This window comes from Fistularia commersonii, chromosome 27, assembly GCF_037954325.1.
Source record: "Fistularia commersonii isolate RoL2024-O1a breed Wild chromosome 27, RoL_Fcom_v1.0, whole genome shotgun sequence".
NCBI classification, from domain to species: Eukaryota; Metazoa; Chordata; class Actinopteri; order Syngnathiformes; family Fistulariidae; genus Fistularia; species Fistularia commersonii.
The window spans coordinates 1,546,575-1,569,035 of record NC_141310.1 but is presented as its reverse complement, the minus strand read 5'-3'; the positions used below and the strand labels follow the sequence as shown (position 1 = coordinate 1,569,035).

The 22,461-nt window shown below is 44.7% G+C and overlaps 1 protein-coding gene across 9 annotated transcripts in view; it reads right to left on the bottom strand.

Annotated features, from left to right (window-relative positions):
• sox6 (SRY-box transcription factor 6) overlaps positions 1–22,461 on the bottom strand; it is a 128,212-nt gene that overhangs the window by 26,370 nt on the left and 79,381 nt on the right. For 7 of the 9 annotated variants that reach the window (XM_086174481.1, XM_086174474.1, XM_086174473.1 and 4 more), the window contains 2 exons: positions 10,594–10,717; positions 7,125–7,204 (listed from right to left, as the gene is read on the bottom strand). In XM_086174481.1, coding sequence (XP_086030607.1) covers positions 7,125–7,204; positions 10,594–10,717 — 204 coding nt within the window. The remainder of the gene's footprint in view (positions 1–7,124; positions 7,205–10,593; positions 10,718–22,461) is intronic. The other 2 variants (XM_086174478.1, XM_086174479.1) reach the window with 1 other exon arrangement.

Below are 22,461 nucleotides of genomic sequence, written 5' to 3'. Positions count from 1 at the left end.
GGCGTTAACATCCAAATCCAGCAAACATTCAAAGTTTTATATTCTCTCTTTTCCTCTCCCTAGAACTCTCTCTGCTTCTGTGTCTGCCTTCATCTTCCTCTCTCTCACCCTCTTTTACATCTTTCCTCTTTTTTTCCGTGAGGCTGGCAGAGAACTTCCATCAAAGGTCTTAACTGTATTTCAAAGGCTGAACCCAGAGAGAGACAGCAGTCTTAAAAACCACACAGAGATGGCTTTCATTCAAAATACTTGGAACCCCCTTTTTTTCCACTCATCATGAAGAAAAGTTTGCAGAGTGGATGCTGGAGTGTTAGCTAATATCTCTCTTTTCTGTAAATCTACATGACTTCTCATTGAAATCTTTGGCCCTGGATTCGTCTCCGCCCCCATCTTCAAATGCCAACTGGGACGGTCCCAATAAATAACGTTAGAAAACCCAAACCTCAGTCGGTTGTTAGCGACCTGCACAAAGGACACCAATGAAATCACCATTATTTCCCTTGGCTTCCAATCTTTCAAGACCTCACTGCACAAGAGGGACGGTTCGAGGAGGCGCTCGCTCACGGCGCTACCTCCGGGGTGGTAGTTAAACTCTAAAAGACAGCGAGAGATGCTGACACGTGTTTTCTCGATAGCTAATAATATCTGGCCCGCAAACTGACAGTTTGGCATGGGATTCTTATCCCTACCCCTGAAAAAAGTCATTGTTCAAACCTGACGTCACGACATCATACTCTGTGCTTGCTTCACTTTTGGCAGAAATAAGTGATCTTTTTTTTTTTGTTTGTTTGTTTTGCGCTGACCAAAATGTCTCCTGCTAACAGGTCACGCGGTGATTGATCTTTCAAAAATAGAACCTGTCACCCCCCCAGTGCTCTACCATCCTTGTACTAGGTAAGCCGAGCGTGTTGTGTTCCCCAGTCAGATGGCGCTGTCTGGGGATATAATTTGTCTTCCTGTGGCCAATCAGCAACCGATGTCTCATTTCCTGTTCCGACCGGCTCGCATACTGACGCCGTTTGTGCAGATGGTGAAAAAGCCACCGGCCCCCCAGCGGCCTCACCTTCTGCGGCGCGGATGCAGACAGATGCCAGACAAAGCATTTTTATGTCCACTTACATATCTGCAGATATAAACACATATGCGCTCCTGTAAGAAACTTTATCACTGCCACATAAGGAGCAGCACAAACAGCCCATTCTTCCAGGGGACCTGGGGATAACAACAGCACATGGCCAGCGGAAATGACAGACTGATTATGTTCCCACAACGATAGCACTGCCCTGACCTCCCTCACAAACAGCCTTTTGTCTCTGACAGGAATGGACACAGAAATGGACCCAACTCTATTTTCTGTAATCTGGCCGAGACTTGAGTTTGTGTCAGTGCTAAAGACACTCAGTGTGTGTGTGTGTGTTTGAAGAAGGGAAGGGGGGAGGAGGGGGTGGGGGGGTCAGAGAAAATAATGATAGAGGAGAGTAAGGGGTGAGCCTCCAATCACTGCCCTTCACTGTAGGCGTCACTACAGTCTCACCAAAGAAGCGGAAGTGGAGTCTGTTGGACAGATGTTTGCTCAAAGTCCCGTCAACAGGCATGCCCCTGACCTTGAGAGGAAAAAACTTTATTGTCCCGGAAAAAGGGCATAATTAGACTGCGCCTCAAATTAGACACAGCCAGGATGCCCTTTGTCAGCGGTGATTAACAGGTCAGTGCCACGGGGGCGAGAATCTGCGGTTACACTCGTAACAAGGAGCAGTCTATCCCCTGGAGCTGAAGTACAATAAATACAATCAAGGGGGAAAAGACAGATGAAAGGTGCTCTGGCCTCTGATACTCGACTCAAGGTCAGATACGGAGTGCTGTTTATTTCAATGTCGGTATTCTAGGATCTACTTGTTGGAGGACGTAGCAGCCATGCAAAGTCAAGAATTCAACGGTACGTGCGGCGTTGCGCTAATGGCTGACGGAAAACGTATTGCGCCAAGGCCGGTCTCTCGGAGCGGAGAGACATCTGCCCGCTACGCCCAGAGGATTGTCATATTAAAAAGCCTGCGCCGCCGCATCTCCACGCCAGTTGGCCCCGGTTATGGCAGCGAGGGTCAAGTTGAAAGTCTGCGCTTGACTTTGTCGTCGGGGGATGGAGCGGGAGTCTGAGCGAAGCCCTGGACCCCACGCTCTCCTTTTTAACTCTTCCCTTTTTAACCCCGGCATGCCCGCATCTGAATTAATCAACACAGGACATGTAATTCATGTATATAAATATGTACTGTATAAAACACCGGCGTACATGAGACGACTCAGAAGCAAAGCGTAACATCTCTCTTCTGATCTTACCCGTGCTCGTCTCTCCCGGCGGAACGGAGCGACCTCAGCACTCGCGGATTCAAAGTGAGAGCGGTGCGCCCCGAGGTCAGCTTGTTAGCCTCGCATAATTAAAAACAAGCCCTCGGATGCACCGGGGGTTAAACGGTAGATTCCCGTTTCTGCCGACCGCATCGGACCCCGTCGGACCCAACTTATGCTGATGACGGTGTTTGAGGGGAATACTCAGACCGGCGTCCGGTTGAACTAGAATGTGACAGGCGGGACGGCGACGCGCTCATTCTAATTGTAATCTAGCGAATTCGGAGTAAATCCATTTGCTCATAACCTCACCCTGCATTACATTTTCCCCTCTGCAAACTCTGGAGCAGATGCCTCGTAGTATAAAGAGAAGAAAACTTTTCTGTGGAAAAACAAAATGTGCGTCTTGTTTGATTTTTTTTTTTTTTTTTCCCTTTAGAAAGGCAGTGCCTCAGCATGGCAATATGTGCTGGAAAACACAGTGGCAGATATTTGTCAGACGTCCCGCTGCCAGCGATGATGCTACATTGCACATTCACCACCGCGAGACTGCAAATATATGAAAATAAAAGTACGTCCGCCGTCTTAAAACCTATACCGCCGACCGCGACCAATTATCATCCTCTATTCTATTTTATGTGTGATGAGCATTCTCTCGTGCCGGCCGCGCTTTCGTAATTGCTCCGCGTGTGTGTGTGTGTGTGTGTGTGTCAATGTCTCATTCACCTCTGCCTGGCCTGGGCGCTGAGCACTGAGCTGGATATGAGAGCATTAGCTGTGCTTCGGTGCACCGCACCATTTAAAAGGCAGCGACGCTCCAGCCCCCGTTTGCCACAAGGCTTGTACAGGCTCATTGCCCGGGGCGACCAGGCAGGCTGACCCAGGCTAGGCCCAGATGTCAGGAGCGAAGGAAGGCATCCTGGTGCACTGTGCCGATGCTTTCCAGTATGCTCCAACATCTGTCTCATCTGCTGGCACCCAACCTGCTCGGCTCCAACCGCTCCTCCCAACTTTCTCGGCCTCCGCATCTTATTCCGAAGCGATATACGATTAGGTTCTCCTCGCTTAGTTCTGCCTTCGGCGCGCACGTACAAACTCGGTCCTACTTGTGTAAGCATGTGTGGGCTCTCCAGGGTCGGGGGCTCCAGAGTGAGCCATCCCATTCAACGCCGCTCACTGCATTATCCACTCTATCTGTCCATCTGTCCCTGTGTTCACCGCTGCCTCTTTCCAGCTGCTCACCTAGCCTTCCTATTAGCCAGCCTTCCGTACTCAGCCAGCGATGCAGCACCGCTCTGGGTTACCTTCAAAGACCGGGCTCCTCCGCTCATAAACACAGAAACAGCTGCTCTCTACAGTATGTCTCTTCTCTCTTGTCACCCCTCCTCTCTGCGCGTCTCTTTCAAAGTCAAAAGGGCTTCACTTGTTAATGATGGAGGCCGTTTCTTCACATCTGCACTGTCCATGCATTTACATGCGGACAAAAGACAACGCCGTCGTTCGCCGCCGTCCCGCCGCCCACAGTTCGCCCCCCGTCCGCGCATCACCGTCAGTCAGCGAACGCTTCCTCAGACGTCAAATATGAGGCTCCAGGCGCCGCCGTAGAATCTTAAGCGTCTCGACTTCCAGTACGGCGACATATAATATTAACATCTAATTTCATCCCCTTTTTTTAAAACGCCTTGAAATAATTTCTTATGGCCCCCCTCACCGGCTCTGTTACGACATTAGCCGGGTATCAATTAAGGTCCCGTTGGCTTTATGGAAATTGTTTTCCTCCTCCGCGGGTTTTTAATGTACAAACAAACCAATCGGGCGCGAGCCACGAAAATAAATTTCCTTGTTGAATTAGGGAAATCCCCTTCTTGTCCCCTCCGTCGGCGTAGATACCACGGGCGCCCTGACAGATCGGGTTACAATCTGAGTACAATTTCCCGTGTTAGGTGAGAGGTGTCAGCCGTAATCAGGAGCGGACAGGCGGGGATGGGGCCATTGTTTCTCGCCGGTCCCGGGCTCATCGCGCCGCTGTGTGGGCACTAATGAAGAGGGGCATGTCGCGCCGGGATAGTTTACCCGCCTTCTCTTCTGTGTGTTGAGGAGGGGAACCAATCTGTCAGGGAAACATTGAGTGAAATTGCCCCGGTGGTACGGCAACGCCCGGTGACAGGCAGTTGCAGACTGCCAGCTACCTGAGTGATGCTACCACCCCTGTATTGACAAGAAAATTACAGTCTCCGGCACTCAAATGCATCTGTGAAGATTAATTTACATCCATCAGCTTCAAGCCTTTGTTACCTTGTTGGTTTTTCTTCTCTCGGAGAGAAAGGGCAGGAAAGCGAGCCGGATCCCAGACTGTTATGACAGGGGAAATGGTGAGGAGGCTACACGGCACGACATTAAGACTGATGGAACGGCTAGTCCCTCCGACCGGGTGGCTTATCACATTACCGATGCAGCATTGTGGGGATTAATTTCAATGAGATCGTTTTTTAAGGTTCCTATATTGCATAATCTTAGCCCGGTAAATTCGTGAAAAAAAAAAAAAAATTATAGCTTGTCAAATGGCTGACTGAGAGATGCGTTTTAATTCGGGGTCCAACTTTTACGGCTCCATTTGCATCCGCGGGGGCGAGGGGGAGAAAGGAAGAGTCATTTTTGAAGTGCGCCCGTAACAGCTTTTGAGGTTTATTGGATATTCTTTTTCTTTCCGTTCGGCGAGCCCACAGGTCGCATTTCGAGAGGCCCGTCTCCAACAGAAATGCCGCCGTCGTTCCGTCCGAAGGTATGACCGCCGCTTCAGAGACCCGACAACAAACCGGGCACTTAATTTCCCGTCTGGCTCAATACAATGTTTTTAATCGTGACGCTTTTCAGGAGACGCAATGACAGGGACGCGGTTCGTCGATTCCCGTGTCGGAAAGGCCGCCTTTGACTTGCCCCGCTGTCTTCGGCCGAGCCTCCGCGCCGGGTAAATAGCAGACGGAATATGTGACGGGCTGACGGACTTCAATTAATGGAATATGCACCTCTCTTTGTTTACTGTGTTCTGTAAAGGTCGGCCAAGTCATGGTCTTGGAGGCACTGTTTTTCCCCCATTCCCAGGGTTAGATACATAATCAGAATTAATGACTTCGGACCTGTCTGCCCTCCTCACCCTAACCTTCAAATATACGACTGCCTCATCTGACCTCATCCACGGCTATAAATAGCCCGGCGTGCCTCTCCGAACTACCATTCCTTTCCAATGGATGTTTTCATGAAACAAACCGAACGACTCATGTGTGCCCCGGAGACGTATTCACTTAGTCAGCTTATATAATGTACTCTCGCGACGCTGCATCTTCACAAACAGGCCGACTCGTTTTACACCTAACAGGGTTCCAGCGCCGCCTCTTTAAAGGTCCATAATGACCCGCAGCTCTTGAGATTTAGCAGCAAACACTGTTAGAGCTTGCCAAGGCTTGTTAACGCTGACAGTGGTAGCCACCAAGGACTAGTGCCACAAACATCAGTGTGCAGCGTAACCCCAGCCCCGACCCTTAGTCTTAGTTTCGTGTTTAATCTTGTCACGCTTGCTCTTTGCTTTTGAGCGTCGCGTGTCGCAACTTTCTATAACTGATCACGTTTGCTGACAAAACAGCAGTGGCTACTTAACCGTGTGCCGAGAGACGGGTGAGAGGAAAAAAGAAAAACAACGACGACAACAAAAGGCCCGGCTCCTTTGTTCAGACTGACACATTTTAGATGAAATAAAAAGTCAGGTGTGAAAATAAAAGGAGAGGCGCTACAACGGCCGTGCACTTTCATTGCTGGTGCATTTGTCTTTAAGCTAAACCCTTTCTGAAAGTTATTTGGAAACACACCGCACGCTTTGGCATTTGTTGAAAGAAGTTTGTATTATTTAATAAAGGAAATCTATTCAACCGAAGCGGGAGAGTGACAAACTATGAACCGAGTGTATTTTTTCACGCTAATAACACTCCGAATCGTCCAGCACACCGCCAGCACTAACTGTTCCCTGCACCCTGAACATTCCATTCCAGCTCTCCGACTTGCAGACGTATTACAAAAAGAAAAACGAAAAATCACAACGGCGCATTAATTACCGCGGGAATATATGCATACAGGCTTAAAATGATTACACGGAGCAATCCATGTTGGTTTTGCAATTCGTATATCTGTGCTCTGTTTCTGCACCGCCACGCTCTGTGGCCTACTTAACTACGTAACTACCCATTTAAAACGCGGGTGAAGTCCGGATCCGGGTTCGGCCCGTGCGAATCTTGACGGAGAAGGATTTTGGAAAAGTATCGGAAACATTTTGTTGAACTATTCCCTCCCGTCCGTTCCTATTCTCCGCACGCGTTGATCACCGACATAAATTTTTGCACATATTTCCCATTTGTTTTTCTCGGCGCGGACAGAGGAGAGAAATATCTCAGCGGCGGTCATAGATAATAGCAGTGGAAGACATTCTTTCCTCACGCAGTCAATTGTCCTCTGATACTTTCCCTGGCAGGCGATTAAGGCAGCCAAAGTGATTCTCATTCCCTCTAATAACTATTATCTTTCTAACTCCTCTGTCTGGCTGAGCTGGTGGGGATAAATCCTCTATAAAACAGGATAAATTACATATGTAAGGTGATAAGCATGTGTGAGCTGGGGGCCTCCAGGATTATTTAGTGTGCAGCTCATTACTTAATGTACAGCTGCTTAGCCACCCTTTCTGCCCTGAATTTGGCAGCTGTCCCGAGCATTCTTTGTCATCGTAGCATGCATACCTGAAGCTGGAGGGGGCTGAGTCCCGACGCCGCCGCAGCTGCCATCGTGGAAGGAATGAACTGCACAGGGTAGTTATCACCTGTCAGAGAGAGACAACAATGCATACAGGTTCAGACAATGAACTGGCCTACAGCGACCAGGCAAGTGCCAACAAAGATCCTCCCGTCCTCCGCTGCATTACCACGGCGATGTGGCACATTGCAGCGATCGCTCGGCTTCCAGCCCGAACATTTGCATTAACAAAAGGACTAAGCCGGTTTGATTAGAGCGGGATTACTCAGGAATATCGCACACCGTTCCCTCCACCTGTGTGTGTTTGCGCGCCCCTTCGTGCGCGCGCGCATGTGCGTGCGTCTCCACGTGCGCGTTTGCCAGGTTCACAATGAATGTAAATTATCTCCTTGAGCTTTTAATTAGCAATTATGTAAAAAGGACCGGCGTGTTCTCTTAGGCAGTTCACACAACTGTTGACTTCTTTGGCAATAGTTCAACACGATTGTTCAAGAGTGAAAGCTTTGGCAGCGGTGCTAAAGCGTTTGTACGTGAACCGGTTGGAACAAGTGTGCAGGCAAAATAACATAGTTAAAAAACACACATACGCACACGCACGGGCATTCTTATCGAACACATCACTGAGATCAACATGCAAAGATTTGGGCGGCAGTATTATTTACTTCTGTCTGTGCCAGTTAGCCGGCCGTTTCCCAGACAGGTACGGGCTGCGCGACAGCACCGGACACTTTGTCACACACAGATCGGTGTTTTCAGAGGGACAGAAAAAGCCCCGGTGAGACGGAGTAGCTCGGTTTCAAGCGTGTGCGAGGGGGAGGGGCCCGGGGGGGAAGTGGGGGCTGGCCTTCGCTCAGACCCCACTTCTGCCTGTCACTTCTCCTCACAAACATATGGTGCCATTAAGCCACAGACAAGGTAAATGTATATACCTTCTTTTTCACTTTGCCCTTGCCGGCATGCCTCACTTGCAATTTTGTATAGCACAGCATGATGTGATACAGGCCGCGGAAATTCAATCCCCATTTAGTATCAAATAAAGTCACAGAAGAAGTGTTTTCAAATAGCGCCGGGTTGGACGTGTAGGGTCTCACACACACACACACATACACACACAAACATACACACACATGCACCGCCCACCGCCTCTTTTAGTATTGTGCTTTTGCAAGAAAGTTGTTTGTTGCACAGCACAATATATGGTTGGCTGATAAATAATTGTAGTCGTAGATAATCGGAGTCTGCGTGATGCACCGTTTCGTGCCGACATCACTGGTCGGAGGTAAATGGTGAGAGGAGGCAACATTGCAAGTTTGGCATAAAAGATTCGGTCGACAGGATTAAATTGATGTGTATGAATTTCAATAGCCGGCCATTTTTCATCACTTGGATATAAAGTAAAAAAAAAGGTGTTCATGAACTTTGGAATTGTCGCCTTCCTAAAATAATAATTGCCTGACTCTTTTTTTGACAAAAATGATTTTTTTTTTTTTACCAGAATCAACACTATTCAATACATGGTTCCTTTTTTTGTGTGTTTTCTGGGAAAGGTTTAAAAATGACTTATGCACTTATGAAATTTAGAAAATAAAACTGAGCCGGAGGTAGAGAACTATCTCTAAGGCCAGTTTTGCATTGAATACCTTCTATGACCATTCTACAAAGGTTTGCAATACTTCCTAATTTTAATCCTTACCAAAAAAGCATCATCTCTTCAGTGGAGGTAAAGTCTCTTCAGGTATATCCACTTAGATTGTTGATACATTATCTTTAGGTGGCTGAGATGATGCCTATCTGTAAACCCGCCAACAGTGGCATCGTGGCAGTCGCTGAGGAGGAGTGGCAGGGGAACTGCGGTTCATTCCAGACGCATGGGACCGAAATATTACCATATTCGTGTAAAGAACGCGGATGGAGTGGCAAGTCATCCATCCCTTTGTCTCTTTATATGATTTCCATGGTTGCGCTTGTCCACCATGCGCTACCAGGCCATTGAGCACAGCCAGCGGAGCCGGAGGTGATGGCTTAGAACAATGGTGCCAGAGCGACAGCGTTGCCATGTGAGCACCGCGGGGCCGGGGTCATAAGCGGTGGTCCCCGAGCGCAGTCTCATAATGACACCATCAGATTAGTGCGCCTAAGTCCAGGGAGTGAATGCTTGGCCACTCACTCCATGGTAAAAGAACATGGTCGCATCCTGTACACCCTGCAGGTGGTGATGATAACATTGTACTCTGGATAAATTGTGTATATTGTGTTGAATGGGGAGAAGAGAAAATATAGACGTTTTGAAATCCCTCTCCTGACTACAACAGTCATTTTGCAAGCCCCCTTTTTTCTATTTCTTCATAACCTATGAATTATGCAGGAACCATACATGTGGCGACCTCTGACCATGATTCCATAATAGCTTCTGTTATTTGAACTAAAACATTTTCGATGTCAAACCTATTACGGAAGGCACACTGGTGAAAGACTCACCCCCAGGCACTTTGTTTAAGCTGTCATGGCTCCATAGTTCCAAAATAGCTGACTTTCTTTTTCATTGCCCGGCTTTATAGTTAATTTATTAACCGCCTTTCCACACCTTTTAATGCTCTCGATCAAACCCGTAGACTCCCCGCTGTTTCCCATTCCTTTCGGTCATCTTCCGTCTTCCTGTCCTTGTTTGGCCCAACAAATACACCCCTCTACTTTTAACGCCGCGCATCCGATCGGTTGTGTCAAAGCGAAATAAATAATTCAATAGATGTGTGAAAGACAGCGCACACATCAGAATGACAAGATAACCTAAGGCAGGCGTAACTTTATTTACTGTATACTTTGGATGTTATAAACCCGGGTACAACATTAAGTCTGACAGGTAGACTCCATGATGATAACACCTATGGCTAAAATCAATAAGAGTGAGTCGCTCACATTATTCACCTATACCACAGGTAGAGCAGAAGTCCCGTTAAAGGACGAATTTGTATTTAAGGTTGTTAGCGTTTCAATTTGCCAGTTAAATGCCAGTTTAGTTTACGGCGGCAGCGACGTGGCGAGACCAACGTCCAAAAGTGCGTAACCCTGTCAAACGTCCGTGGCGTGACGACCGTAGATGTCGACAAATCCCGTCACCTCACAACTTCGGCCGGGAATTATTTCTGGATTCAAAAACCGGTTCCTTGCATAATCCTCCAACAATTTTTTCATCGGCTGCCATAATAGATTTCCATCATGTTTCAAAGGATTATAGTTATTATGCTTTTTCTTGTTGAAGACATGTTTCCCTTGGCTCCGTTGCCTTATCCGTGACTACGTGCGCTTGATTCTTTGGCCTTGTGTTGAAGTTCAGGCGCAGCGGGGCATGCGTGTATGGATCTGTTTGTTGCCGTGCGTGTGTTCACAGAGCAATAGCTTAAAAAGACGGACAGCGACGGGAGGAGAGGAACACAGTGAATAAAGTTGCTATCCCACCTGGTTTATAAGACATTCCCGGAGGGAAGAGAAAGCCTTGCTGGGCGGCGGCGGCTGCTGCCAGAGTGCGTTGGTCGTGTGGAAAAATGGGGATCATGAGTGGAGGCATGTGACCCTGGACCTGCTGAACAGATAGGGAGCAAAGATCAGAGAGACGGCGTAAGCAGAGACATGGTACATAGAGACACAGATTCCACTCGGGGGGTGGGGTGAGGGGAGTGGGGGGTGGAGGGCAGATCACAGGTTTTCCTAACGCACGCTGACAGGGCGGGGGCTGCGCGGCGACGGCGGCCCCCGTGCCCCGCCACAATACCTGGCAGATCTACCGCCGCTCTTAATCCGAAATCACAATTCCACCTCTGTGCATCGGAGGCCCTGCGCGTACACGTCGTCCCTCAGGTGTGGAGGCGACATGCCCGCAGAAGTGTTCGGACGGTTTACAGGGGACACCCGAAAAGTTTCAAACATTTTTTTTCATTTTTTTTATTCAAATAGCGGCAACGTTTTCAAGTCAATTTTCACCGTCCGGTTCTTTCCGCTGACTTTTCTACCGGGGTATCAAGGGAATACGGACCTCGTGTCCGTGTCAAGGGTGGGCGAGTTGCTTATGTCTTAAAAGCAGTAAGTCGGCGGTGGTTTTCGGGGGGCCGCTTCGCACACACACGTTGCAAGGTTCAATCTCACTGTCACTCCCTGCTTCCTGAATCTCTCTGACGGGGCACAGCGCCGCTACCACGGCCCCGCTAGGGTTAATCCAGCACCGAGCCAGACCACCTCAGGGGAACCTGCCTTGGAAAGCGGGTTAATAAAGGTCATTCCCCCCAAAATAAACACTTTACAAAATGTTTCTCCATTTATCCCTCTTTAAAATCAACTCGAAATCAAATGGGTCTGGGTCCAATTACAGCCGCTGCATCGGGGCATGAAATCAGACCGCTCTGAGCGGCTCCTTTTCCTACGTGATCTGGCTGAGGTCTGCGAGTATCTCCGGGCTGCTCGCGCCTTCGAGCCTTCATGGAGATGTCCGTGCGGTTCCTCGAACGAATTTGTGCAATTTGAACCTACGTTATCGATCTCTTCAGAGGTGCTACGCTGGACTGAAAACTGGAAACACCACAACTTTGTGTTGGCTAAGCTATTTTCTTTACAGAAGTGCAAGTTAAGAGGGTTATTGAATAATAGAAAAGTGTGTAATTCTTTCAGAAGTAATAAGCTGAAATCTGCTGTTGCTGAAGAAAAATAAATGGCAGGGGGAGACCACGACAAGCAGCATTAAATAAAAACGCTGTCTTATAGGGTTTGCTGCTCAAAGTTTCCAGACCGAATTGCGCAAAGATACATCTTGGCCTCATATATGTGGAGCATATGGAAAAAACACAATAATTAATGTCACAACATGACATGAGGCCAGTGACAGGCGCACGCGGGTGGGAAGTGGGGGGGTCTGGGGAACGCGGCTATTCTCTGCCTCCGTTCGTGGACTGTAAAACCAGATGGCGTCTGCTGCTGAGTACGCAGCTCCCGTAAGTCAGCGCGGCTGCGAGTGTGAACGCGACCGCTATGACATTTCCACGACACAGGTTAAAGCTGCGAATGAAATGTTTTCATGCGTTGTTGAAAAACGGATAACTGACTCATTGCTTTTTGTTCCAGATTTATCAATCCAAACTGCTCTTAGTCATGTTTTGTGACTTTTCAATGTATTTCCCTTTTTTTTTTTGGCCTCTTTGCCGAAAGATTCACAGAGGGCCTTTTGATTATCAGTGTGCACAATTGTGATCAGTTATTTAACATGAATAAAAAAAGCATATCAAATTCAAATGATTTCGTATTTGATATTAATCATTCGGGAATGCGGAAGTGATGTGCATTTGTCCATACAAATAAGATGCTTGCAAAGCGTCCACAATACTGTAAACACAGAGGCATCGCATCCTTACGCCCGACATATTTTTTTTCCCCCGAGCAGCGTTAAATAATAAATGGTATCGTTTCAATCGGGATATCAGCTTTTATTAATATTATTTTGAAGCGGAGTGCAGAACGTGCAAGATGCATTGAAGCCCCGAGACAGAGGGTGAATGTGCAGTGATGTCGGAACTACATAAATAGATAAATAAATCAAGTTTTAGTTTGAACGAGCATAAGTTGCCGTGGTGAGCTTTGAGCATTAAAGTTTAATTTGCATCGAGCAACGTCGGAGAAAAGCAAATGAAATCCCGAGAAGCTTCGTGGTGGGAACAAAGAACGACGCGGTGGTGGTGGGGGGGGAACAGCTGACACTGCGGCTCGGCAGATTTTAGCAAGTTTCTGGACAGTTTCTATTTAATGATAATGCTGTTTTTTTTTCCTGATCACTCAACTGTGGTAGAATAAATGAGTAAATATCAAAACAAGAAAAAATATGAGCCTCACTTCCTCCTGGGAGATTCTAAAATCCATCCTTCCACTTTACGATTTACTCTCAAGTGAAGAGATGATCTTGAAGGGGGCGTGACCTCCCCTCTTCTTGTAAATACAGTGGCATTGTTGTTGCCAGAGCAGCTCCCCCTTTGTCTCAGCATTGCTAAGTACTGGATACAGTAATTTCACACCATCTGCCCCCGGGCTTCATTAAAGATACATGAATGGGCTATCTTATGAGGAACAGGTGCTATTGTTTGTCCCTCAAGACTCAACACTGAGGATCTGACTCGGAATACTTGAAGAGGAGCATCTGTAGTGATCAGTCAGGCAGACTTGGCCGAGGCCCCCCATCTCTGCCAGCGCATGCTCCCAACAGAGGTTTCTCGGGGAACCGAGCCGCTTTGCAACGCGTATCATCAATTCAGATGACCTGACGGAGTCTGTAGCGGACCAGCGTGCAATCTGTTTCACTTTCGCCGAGATGCAACGCTTTTTGATTAATTGAACAAACCCGTCCTTCTAATAGAGAGAGGATAGGGAGAATAATTTTTTACTTGTTTCTTTCCCCCTTTTTTTAAACTGATTGTACAGAATCCATAGAATTGAACGCCATTGGCGTTTTTTTTTCTTAAAAATAATTAGATGGTTCAGATTGTGGTATAGAACACCTCAAAAAGCTAAGCGAATAGTTTTCTGCCACAGGTGGAAATTGTATCGAAAAAAGGTCAAAGGATATCACATGAACATTGATTTAATGGGTTAATATGCATGACTACACATCATTCATGGAAAGAAAATCATTTGCTGAAATGTCTGAAATTCATCCTACAAAACCATGCAGTTGACCATTGAAATAGTATGACCCCCGAGGTCATAGCTGTCAAATAAATATCTAAAATAAAAAACCCTAAACACAATGTGACCATCCCAGCCAGTGCTTAGTACTGAATGATAGGAGATCATTTACACAAAGAGATGAATATGTCATATAAACAATAGCTATTAAATTGCACTCGCCGCTTGTGTTGGCATTAACTCTGTGGTTTGGATCAGAAATATGCGGCGAGCCTCACAGAGGTTCTCTGTCAGTTCGTTTCACTGTTTCCTTTAAATAAATGTGTGGACAAAAAAAGATTTAATTGTATAACAATAGTTAATTGGAGAGACATTAATATAAATTATCTCTATGACACTGAACTAATGGGGTGCGCTGCATGAAAAAAAAACATTGGGCAATAACAACCTAATGGCACTGCTTGTTTTGGCTTAAGGCTGAGCTGAATGGTACATAATATTAAAAGTCAAATAAAAAATTAATCTACTTTATTTGATATACAAGCACTGCCTAACAATATTAAGTTTTTTATGAACTACAACTATCAACAGTAACAATGGCTTGAACTTAACTACATGAAGGAATCGTGTCTACGGGACTTGACAATTTAACTGTTTAAAAAAAATAAGAATAAAAAAAGAGGGAGACTCAAGCATCAGGTCACAACACACAGGCAACCATCTCCTAAATGGTCAGTGCAAATAGAGATGTACAGAGTATTACAGCACTCACTAGGTCCCCTGTCAACACAAATGTTCATCACTATCTGTTATAGTCTCTACAATGCACCCGGGAGGTCCCGTCACCCCCCCACCCCTGCTAGCTGTTCCCCTCCACATTTGTGCAATAATCCACACCCACATTTTCCCTCTAAAAAATGGACTGCAACACACGACATGAAGGACTCCGGGGCAGGAACAGCAAGAAGAGCCATATCCTGTGAAAGTGTCATTATTTTGAAAGGGCCATTGAGATGCTTGTTATTGACACCCTTTAAACACCCCTGAATCCATTTAAATTGTGAAAAAAAAATATGACAATTACATTGGATTAAATTACAAGGAGACCACAATGCAGTTTGGCATCTAACCAGTGCAATAATTAATAAGTGCAACCTATGTTATAATGATAATAATAATAATTATTATTATTATTATTATTATTATTATTATTATTATTATTATTATTATTATAAACACTATATAAATGACAGATGGCAGATGTGTAGTTTTTATAAAAATCTCCATGGTGAAAGTAGAATTCTTCCATATAATGAAATAATTAAAACCAGCAATTCACAGGATGATTTCCATGTGTATGCGTGTGTGTGTGTGTGTGTGTGTGTGTGTGTGTGTGTGTGTGTGTGTGTGACACCTCGTTTCAATACACACTTCCTCACTTTAGCAGCTGTCAGATCTGCTCTAGCCTTCTTTTTCACAAGTTCTACAAGAGGCATTCAGTGATTTCACCCGGGGAGCCTATACCCGGGCGTTTGCGAGAAGAACCTGATAGTTCCCACTTCTTTCCCTTCTGCTGTGCTCTGAACTGCATGCCAAACGGCTGTGAGTAGAAATTTCCTTCAGTGATCAATATGACAGGACTAGGATTTAGAAGAAGCTGGCAAATCTGGCTTACAGCCCAATAGCGGCATGCCCACACACATACACACACACACACACACACACAGTGAAACTGACACTAGCAAACGAAATGCACTCGCCGCTGTACACACACCCTGCAGGGTGAACACTGTACTGGAGCCCAACCAGGACGGCACGTCACTCCGTGGGAGCGTTTTTTTTGCTGCCGAAACCTCTGTGCTGATTCAGGGTCCAAAACCGCTCACTGAAACATTACACTAACCGGTCTGGGTTTGTCTAAATCCAGACGTCGAAGTCAAACACAGTCAAAAGTCCGGCCTGGACGATGATGCCCAAGACTTTTGCCCCAAATGAAGCGTTTGATGTTGTGGTTCCTCCCGTCCCATGCAAAGTGCATTATTCCCACTTATCCGTGATAAGCTCAGTGGAATAATGAGAGAGTTGACACAGGAGAGGTTAAGTTCACCGGCAAAATGTCAAGCTTCTGACCTCGTCTCCTCCTTCCTCCTGGAATGTGAAATCCTTGCGTATGACCCCTCACTACAATCGATAATCTACAATCTGCACCTGAAAAAAAAATCATAACTGCTGGGTTGGAACACACGGTCCTCTCAGATTAAAATGTGCCATCAATTACGCCCGTGTCTATTAAACCGGGCTCTGTTGAGGGTAAAGTAGAGAAAATCCAGACATTTGAGGGTAGTGTGACCGAGCCCCACCAGAGGAAATAACGAATAGATGACTTCTTGTTCCACTAATTCCTTACACAGTAAAACAAGCCTTCTTGGAAAACAGCCATTCCAATAAGTCTATACCGTGTAAAGTGGGCACGAGCTCGAACGCAGAGTCCGACCATCTTGACACGACTAACAGATCCCATCCCCGGAGCCTTCGGCTCTAGACCTCCATCCTATTGCCCCTCTTGACCTTCTAAGCAGCCCGTACAAAACAGAATCTGTTTGACCAAATAACAGCATGGTATTTAAATTACTTCTGTAGAACACTGTTGTTGTTGTGGTATTAGGGTGTAGAAAAAATGGCAAGATGAGCCTAATTGATAAATCTGTAACCATTTAATGGACGTCTAAGCCAGTGAAAACTACAGCCACACACTGAACAATTCCATACCAAGGAAAACAATGCCATGCTTTGGAGCAAACAAACGTTTGTTGTACATAAATACCAGATGCACCATAGATACCAGGTTTTTGTTCTCAATCCTATTGCCCCAAGTGTTTTATTTTATTTTTTTATTATTATCATTATGATGATAAATGTCAGTACTTCTACTACTACTACTACTACTACTACTTATAATAACAATAACAATAACAATAGCAATAACAATAACAATAACAATAACAATAACAATAACAATAATTATAACAAATTTTATTATTATTATTACTATTATTATTGTTGTTATTATTATTATTATTATTATTATTATTGTTGTTGTTGTTGTTGTTGTTGTTGTTGTTGTAAGCAAGAATGTGGATTCCAACAGGGGGGGCTCTCTGTGTGGAGTCTCCATGTTCTCCCCCCTATCAGCGTGAAAGACTAAATGGTTGTTCGTGTCTGTATGACGTGTGAATGAGAGAGTGAATGGTTGTATCTTTCCACATACGGCCCTGTGACTGAGCAACAGGTCCAGAGTGAACCCTGCCTTTCACCATGTGACAGCTCGGAGAGGTGACGGTAACCCCATACTAACTCAAATGCAGGATGTGTGGTATAGAAAATTATTTAGTCAATTAATTAATGCATGATAGTAATATAATATTATATATTTAATATTTACTATTTCAATAATATAATAGTTATAGAACACATCAAAGTGAAGTAAAAATGAAAAGGGATAAGTCGGATAAGTTGGAAATAAACATAACACATTCATTCATATATGCTACCTATCCTGTAGTGCTGGCTGGAAGCTTCCAATTGGCCAATTGCATGTTTTTGGACTGCGGGAGAAACTCAACACACAAAACCCCCCGATCGGGATCGAACCAGGAACCGCCTTTCTGTGAGGGGTAAGCACTAACCACCAATTTCTTTTTCATTCATAAAAACTCAACATGTCAAATATAGCAGAAAAACAAGCGGCTCCTCAGCTTTCAAAAATCGGCAGATGTCAGGAGGCAGACTGCACCACAATGTAAGAAAAGAAAAGCCCCTTCGCCAACAATCTGTCTGAGAATCTTGGGGGACATACAAAAGGCCAGAACCCTGGGAGGACAGTGCACGTCCGGGCACATATGAGTTCACCAATTCGGAGAAGTAAGATGGTGCATCCCTTCTACTGTGTTCCAGGTGAGGAGTGACACCTTATAGTCTGCTCTCAGTGATGGGAAATATCACAGAAAAAGTTTCAACAAATGCATCCTTGAATTTAGTAAATTCATATATAAAAATGATGTTGAATTAAAGGATTTTTTTGGTAGTAATATAGTAATTTGGGATTTTTTATTTCTATGTACATATATAGTTGTCCTTACCTATTGATTGAAAGTGTGAGGCAATATATAAAAAATCTATTCAAATCAAAAAATATTTTTTTCAAAAAACTGTTGCGCTTATGGAAAATGGCAACATTTGTTAAATTATTTTGCTATTAAGGACTGTGTGCAACAAAATAGCCCATTCATTGTGTTCCACTGGGGAATGCCTCCACTCTCCTTCACCCAAAAAACAAGAAGCTCCTTTTTTTTCTTTTTTTTTTTTTTTTTTTGCATCGGCCGTGGGCTGAATGCTTTGCTTTGCCTCCCCCCCGGCCCAAAGAAAACACGTACCCCCTTTCTCCCCACCGGCTCCCTGTGCACGGCACATCCTATTAATGCGACTCTTTCTTACTGCGAGCGTGCCCGGCTGCTGAAGACGATTGCCACGTCAAGCCAAGGCAAAGACAAAACAGTTTGCACAACATTAGCAGAGAAAACACGGGGCCGCGCTGCAAAGGAGGAGAAAATCACACTGGAGAATGTGTTCTCCCTCGACTGATATTTTCCTTTCCAGGATCGGTGTACAATGGCCGTAAAGTGCAGGAGCGTCGCCCTTATCCGAGGAAGGTTTGTTCATTACAGAACAGGTTATTCGTTGTAATATTCACACAAAACACAGAAACACTTGATTCATTACATGTGCCTCTCAGCTGTGGCTGGCGAGGTATTAGTGTCGTTTAGGAAGATCATTACCGCCAGTCTAGGGTGTAACCCGCCCGGTGTGACGGCCCCAGCCCCCGCCCAGCAACCCCGTGTGCAGGATTAGCTGTATAGATAATGAACGAGTGAATGAATGGAATTCTCTCCTGTGTTTTCGCAAAGTTTACACAATAAAATAACATGTCCCCGGGCTCTTTTGCAGAGCCCTCAGGTGACTCCTTTTAATTAGGTGTGATTTCACTTATTACATCCGTTAGCGTGCCCTCTTGGATTGAGCCTCTTAATTATCCCTGATTAAACTGCGGAGGTGTCTGAATACAAAGGCCAATTACATCAAGTTATTGCTTTACACTGTGCATTTACCGCAGTAATGGTTGGGGTCGTGTAATTCTTTATATTCTTACTACACAGCCAAAAACACAGAGGAACAATTTTATCTCCCGCTCGACGGCCTGAACTGACTCCCCAATCTGTCACAAAGGAAGCATTTCCTCATCAGTATTTGTTTTTGTTATGATTGTTATACCGCATATTATTATTATCATTCAACCGCAATTATTATTATCTGTACTGCTTATCCTGCCAGGGTTACCGAAGCCGAGCCGAAGCCTAGCCGAGCTGTCATTGGCCGAGAGCTGGGGTTCGCCCTTGACTGGTCACCAGGCAACCCCAGGGGGGCATATAGACAAGCAACCATTCACCCTCTCATAGACATACAATAATTCATCCTCTCATTCAAACATCTGGGAAATTTAGGGGCTCCACTAGTTTGGGACTCGGGAAAAAATCCAGAGAACCCCACGCAGACAACATGGAGACTCCACACAGAAAAGAGTCTCCTTTCTGTGAAATCGAACCTTGCACCCCCTTGAATATTCCCCTTTTTTCATGTCACTTAAATTTTGCCTTAATTATTTTCTCAATTGTAAATTGTGGCCCAAAAGACCTGATGTGCATCTAAAAAAGGTAAATGTCAGTGACCAACTGATAGGGACCACCTACGCAATATCTTCTACTTATATACCTAAAGAAAATAAAATGTTTAAACGCTTAATCCGCATTATTTGCTGAGCTTCATTTACAAAATTACGCTGCCGAGGATGCATCCGCTACACCTTTTTCACACCATTAAGTTTTAACACGACTTTATTCTGTGATTTGCGCGTGACTTTATTGAATGTCAGCATTTCTTCTTTTTCTTAATTTATTTATTTTTTTGTTGCCATAGGGATAACAAGTCACATTTCATAACTAATTAAATTGATCCTTCATCGCCGGTAGAGTCCACTAAAGGGAATTGTTTGTTTCTAAGTGTCAATATATTAAATCACAGGGGCTAATGAGTCGGGTCATGGCCTTCTTTTATCTTCAGTCTTGCATGTGCACATCTTCATCAGCTAACAGTCTCCTTAAATGGGGGATGAAGAAGCTGGACTGAGCCTCCCTGGGTGAGAGCCAAGTCTGTCTGACTAGGCTGTTAATGCCCCGACATAATCCTACTTGCTGGCTAACACAGAGCTCCTCAGCACAAGGGTAAGAATGTCGACACACACACACACACACACACACACACACACACGCATAATCTCGACCCTCTGCTCTTCCCCTTATTATCATGCTAACTTTGCACATTTCTTGCACTGTGTATATCATCCGCTATGGGGACACAACAAATCCATCCCAGAATACTCTAATTAGCACTATGACGGCAGTGAAAGTACCAACCCAAATTTATTTCAGCTCATGTGAATGGTTTGAAAATTTGCCAGAATGTCTACATTTGGATCTCCGTTGTTATTCCATGTTCTGAATTTGGATATCGAATTGCGCAGTGAATATTATAGAAATACTGTATAAGTTGCTGCATCTCTTAAAAAAAGGGGAAAAGCAATTGGGGTTTAAAACTTCTACAGCAGAAGCATGAGGTGTCTCTATATACGTTAAGGGAAAGACCACAAAAGACGTGTAAAAAATGTATATACAGTATATACACATGTTCATTTCTTGTCAAATGTTGATGTAAGTCATCAAAGAGGCCTTAAGTTTTCATATTTTTATTTCATTCCCATTTCTATTTACTTTTTCGAGGTATTTTAAAATCTTTGCATGGAGCCTTGAACAAAACACACAAGGATGCATATAAAGGAGAGGAAGGTTTTTCTAAATTTAAAATGGATTTGAAGCGCTTTCTACAGCTTAGCTTAGCTTAACTTAGCTTAGGTTAACTTAGCTCTGCTGAACTTTGCTTCACGTAGCTTAGCATGGTTCTGTGTGTTTAATCTGAAATCAGCAAAAGAAATGGAGAATTCCTTAATAGCTATACTGATTATTCAACTTCTAAAACGACTCAAACTTGAATGTAAAATGCAGGATGTAGCAGTCAGATAATTTCATTGACTAACTCAGCTGGAACTGTTGAAATTGATCCAAAACCATGGAGCATCCTGAATAACTGGAAGTTCACCACGGTACCCGACATGTCCGAGTTCATAGAGAAGTTTGAAAAGATGTCTGTGTTATTCGCTCAAATTTGAAAAAGTAAACTTAACTGGCTAAGATTTACATCATGTGCAGCTTTGGTGTAGTTATTTTATCTCTAAAAACGTTCCTGGTAACATAGTTTCGCTAAAGGCTGGCCGCTATTTATTTACACCATTAAATACAAGCCTAAATGACTATGATGTGTGGACAACCATCTAATGGCCTTTTCATCTCTGCTCTTTACGTGTGTGTGTGTGTGTGTGTGTGTGTGTACATGCGTGCATGAATATGTGTTTATGAAAAAAAAAGCTAAAAAGGCAGGGTACTGCAGCTCAGATAATATGTATGGTGCACATCTTGAATAATTACATTGGAGTTTGAAGCCAGCCAATGTGGGAGGACAGAGAGTGTTGTTTATCTCCAAATGGAGATAAACACAACCAGGCAGTCTTGATGAAAAGATTGTTAAAAGTTTTAAAACACGAAAAAAAAAAAAAAGGACAATGACCTCCCAAAACTCTATCTCAAACTTTGGAGCTTAAATGTATCTGCATTTGGCACATCAATACAACAAGTCATGGTCAATGACAATGTGGTTTTATTATCATTTTTTTGTGGGAGAAGAAAGACCTTATTGAAATGTTTGGGGATTAAAGCGTCCTACTGTTTCATCTGGGGAGCCCTGCTTTCTCCAGCCTTTTTTGTGAAGATAAAGTTCACCCTGACCTTTGAGCCAATGTTTATTCTCTTGATGTTTGTAGCAACGCGTGGGTCTGTGTGTGTGCCCGTGTTACGGGGCGCCATCATTTCTGCGAATGTGTGTATTCGCATGGCTGCTTGTTTCTTAACAGACAAAACACGGCGGGATGCACGGAGTCCACATGTCGGACGATGATCTGGGAGTTTCCGGCAAAGCCGTCAACAATTTCATATTGGGTATATATTTCACTGAGCTCTAATTTCTCGTTGAGGAATTCATTCATTGCAACTTGGAGCACCGTGACATTCTGCCATCAATACCGTTTCGCCTCTGCATCACATTCCCTACCATTACTTTTAATGCAATATAAAAAAAAGTTCATTAAAACAAGAAACTGCTCTAGAGAGAGTCGGTAATTTTGATGTTAAATATGTCTGTGCTTATCTGTAGCAAATTACGGCAGACAGCGAGCTGTGCGATCATGAACCGTGAAGAAGAGGATTCGGGATTGGTTAGTTTGACCGAGTGGCGCTGACGTAAACGAAAACATAATAATGTACTGGTGTAGCAGCTATTTGTGTGTGTGATAGCGATTATACTGCTTTATGTATTTGTAACTTTTTGTGAAAGTATTTGTATTTTTCACAGACATTTGGAGCACCGACTAACAACTGGAGAAACCAA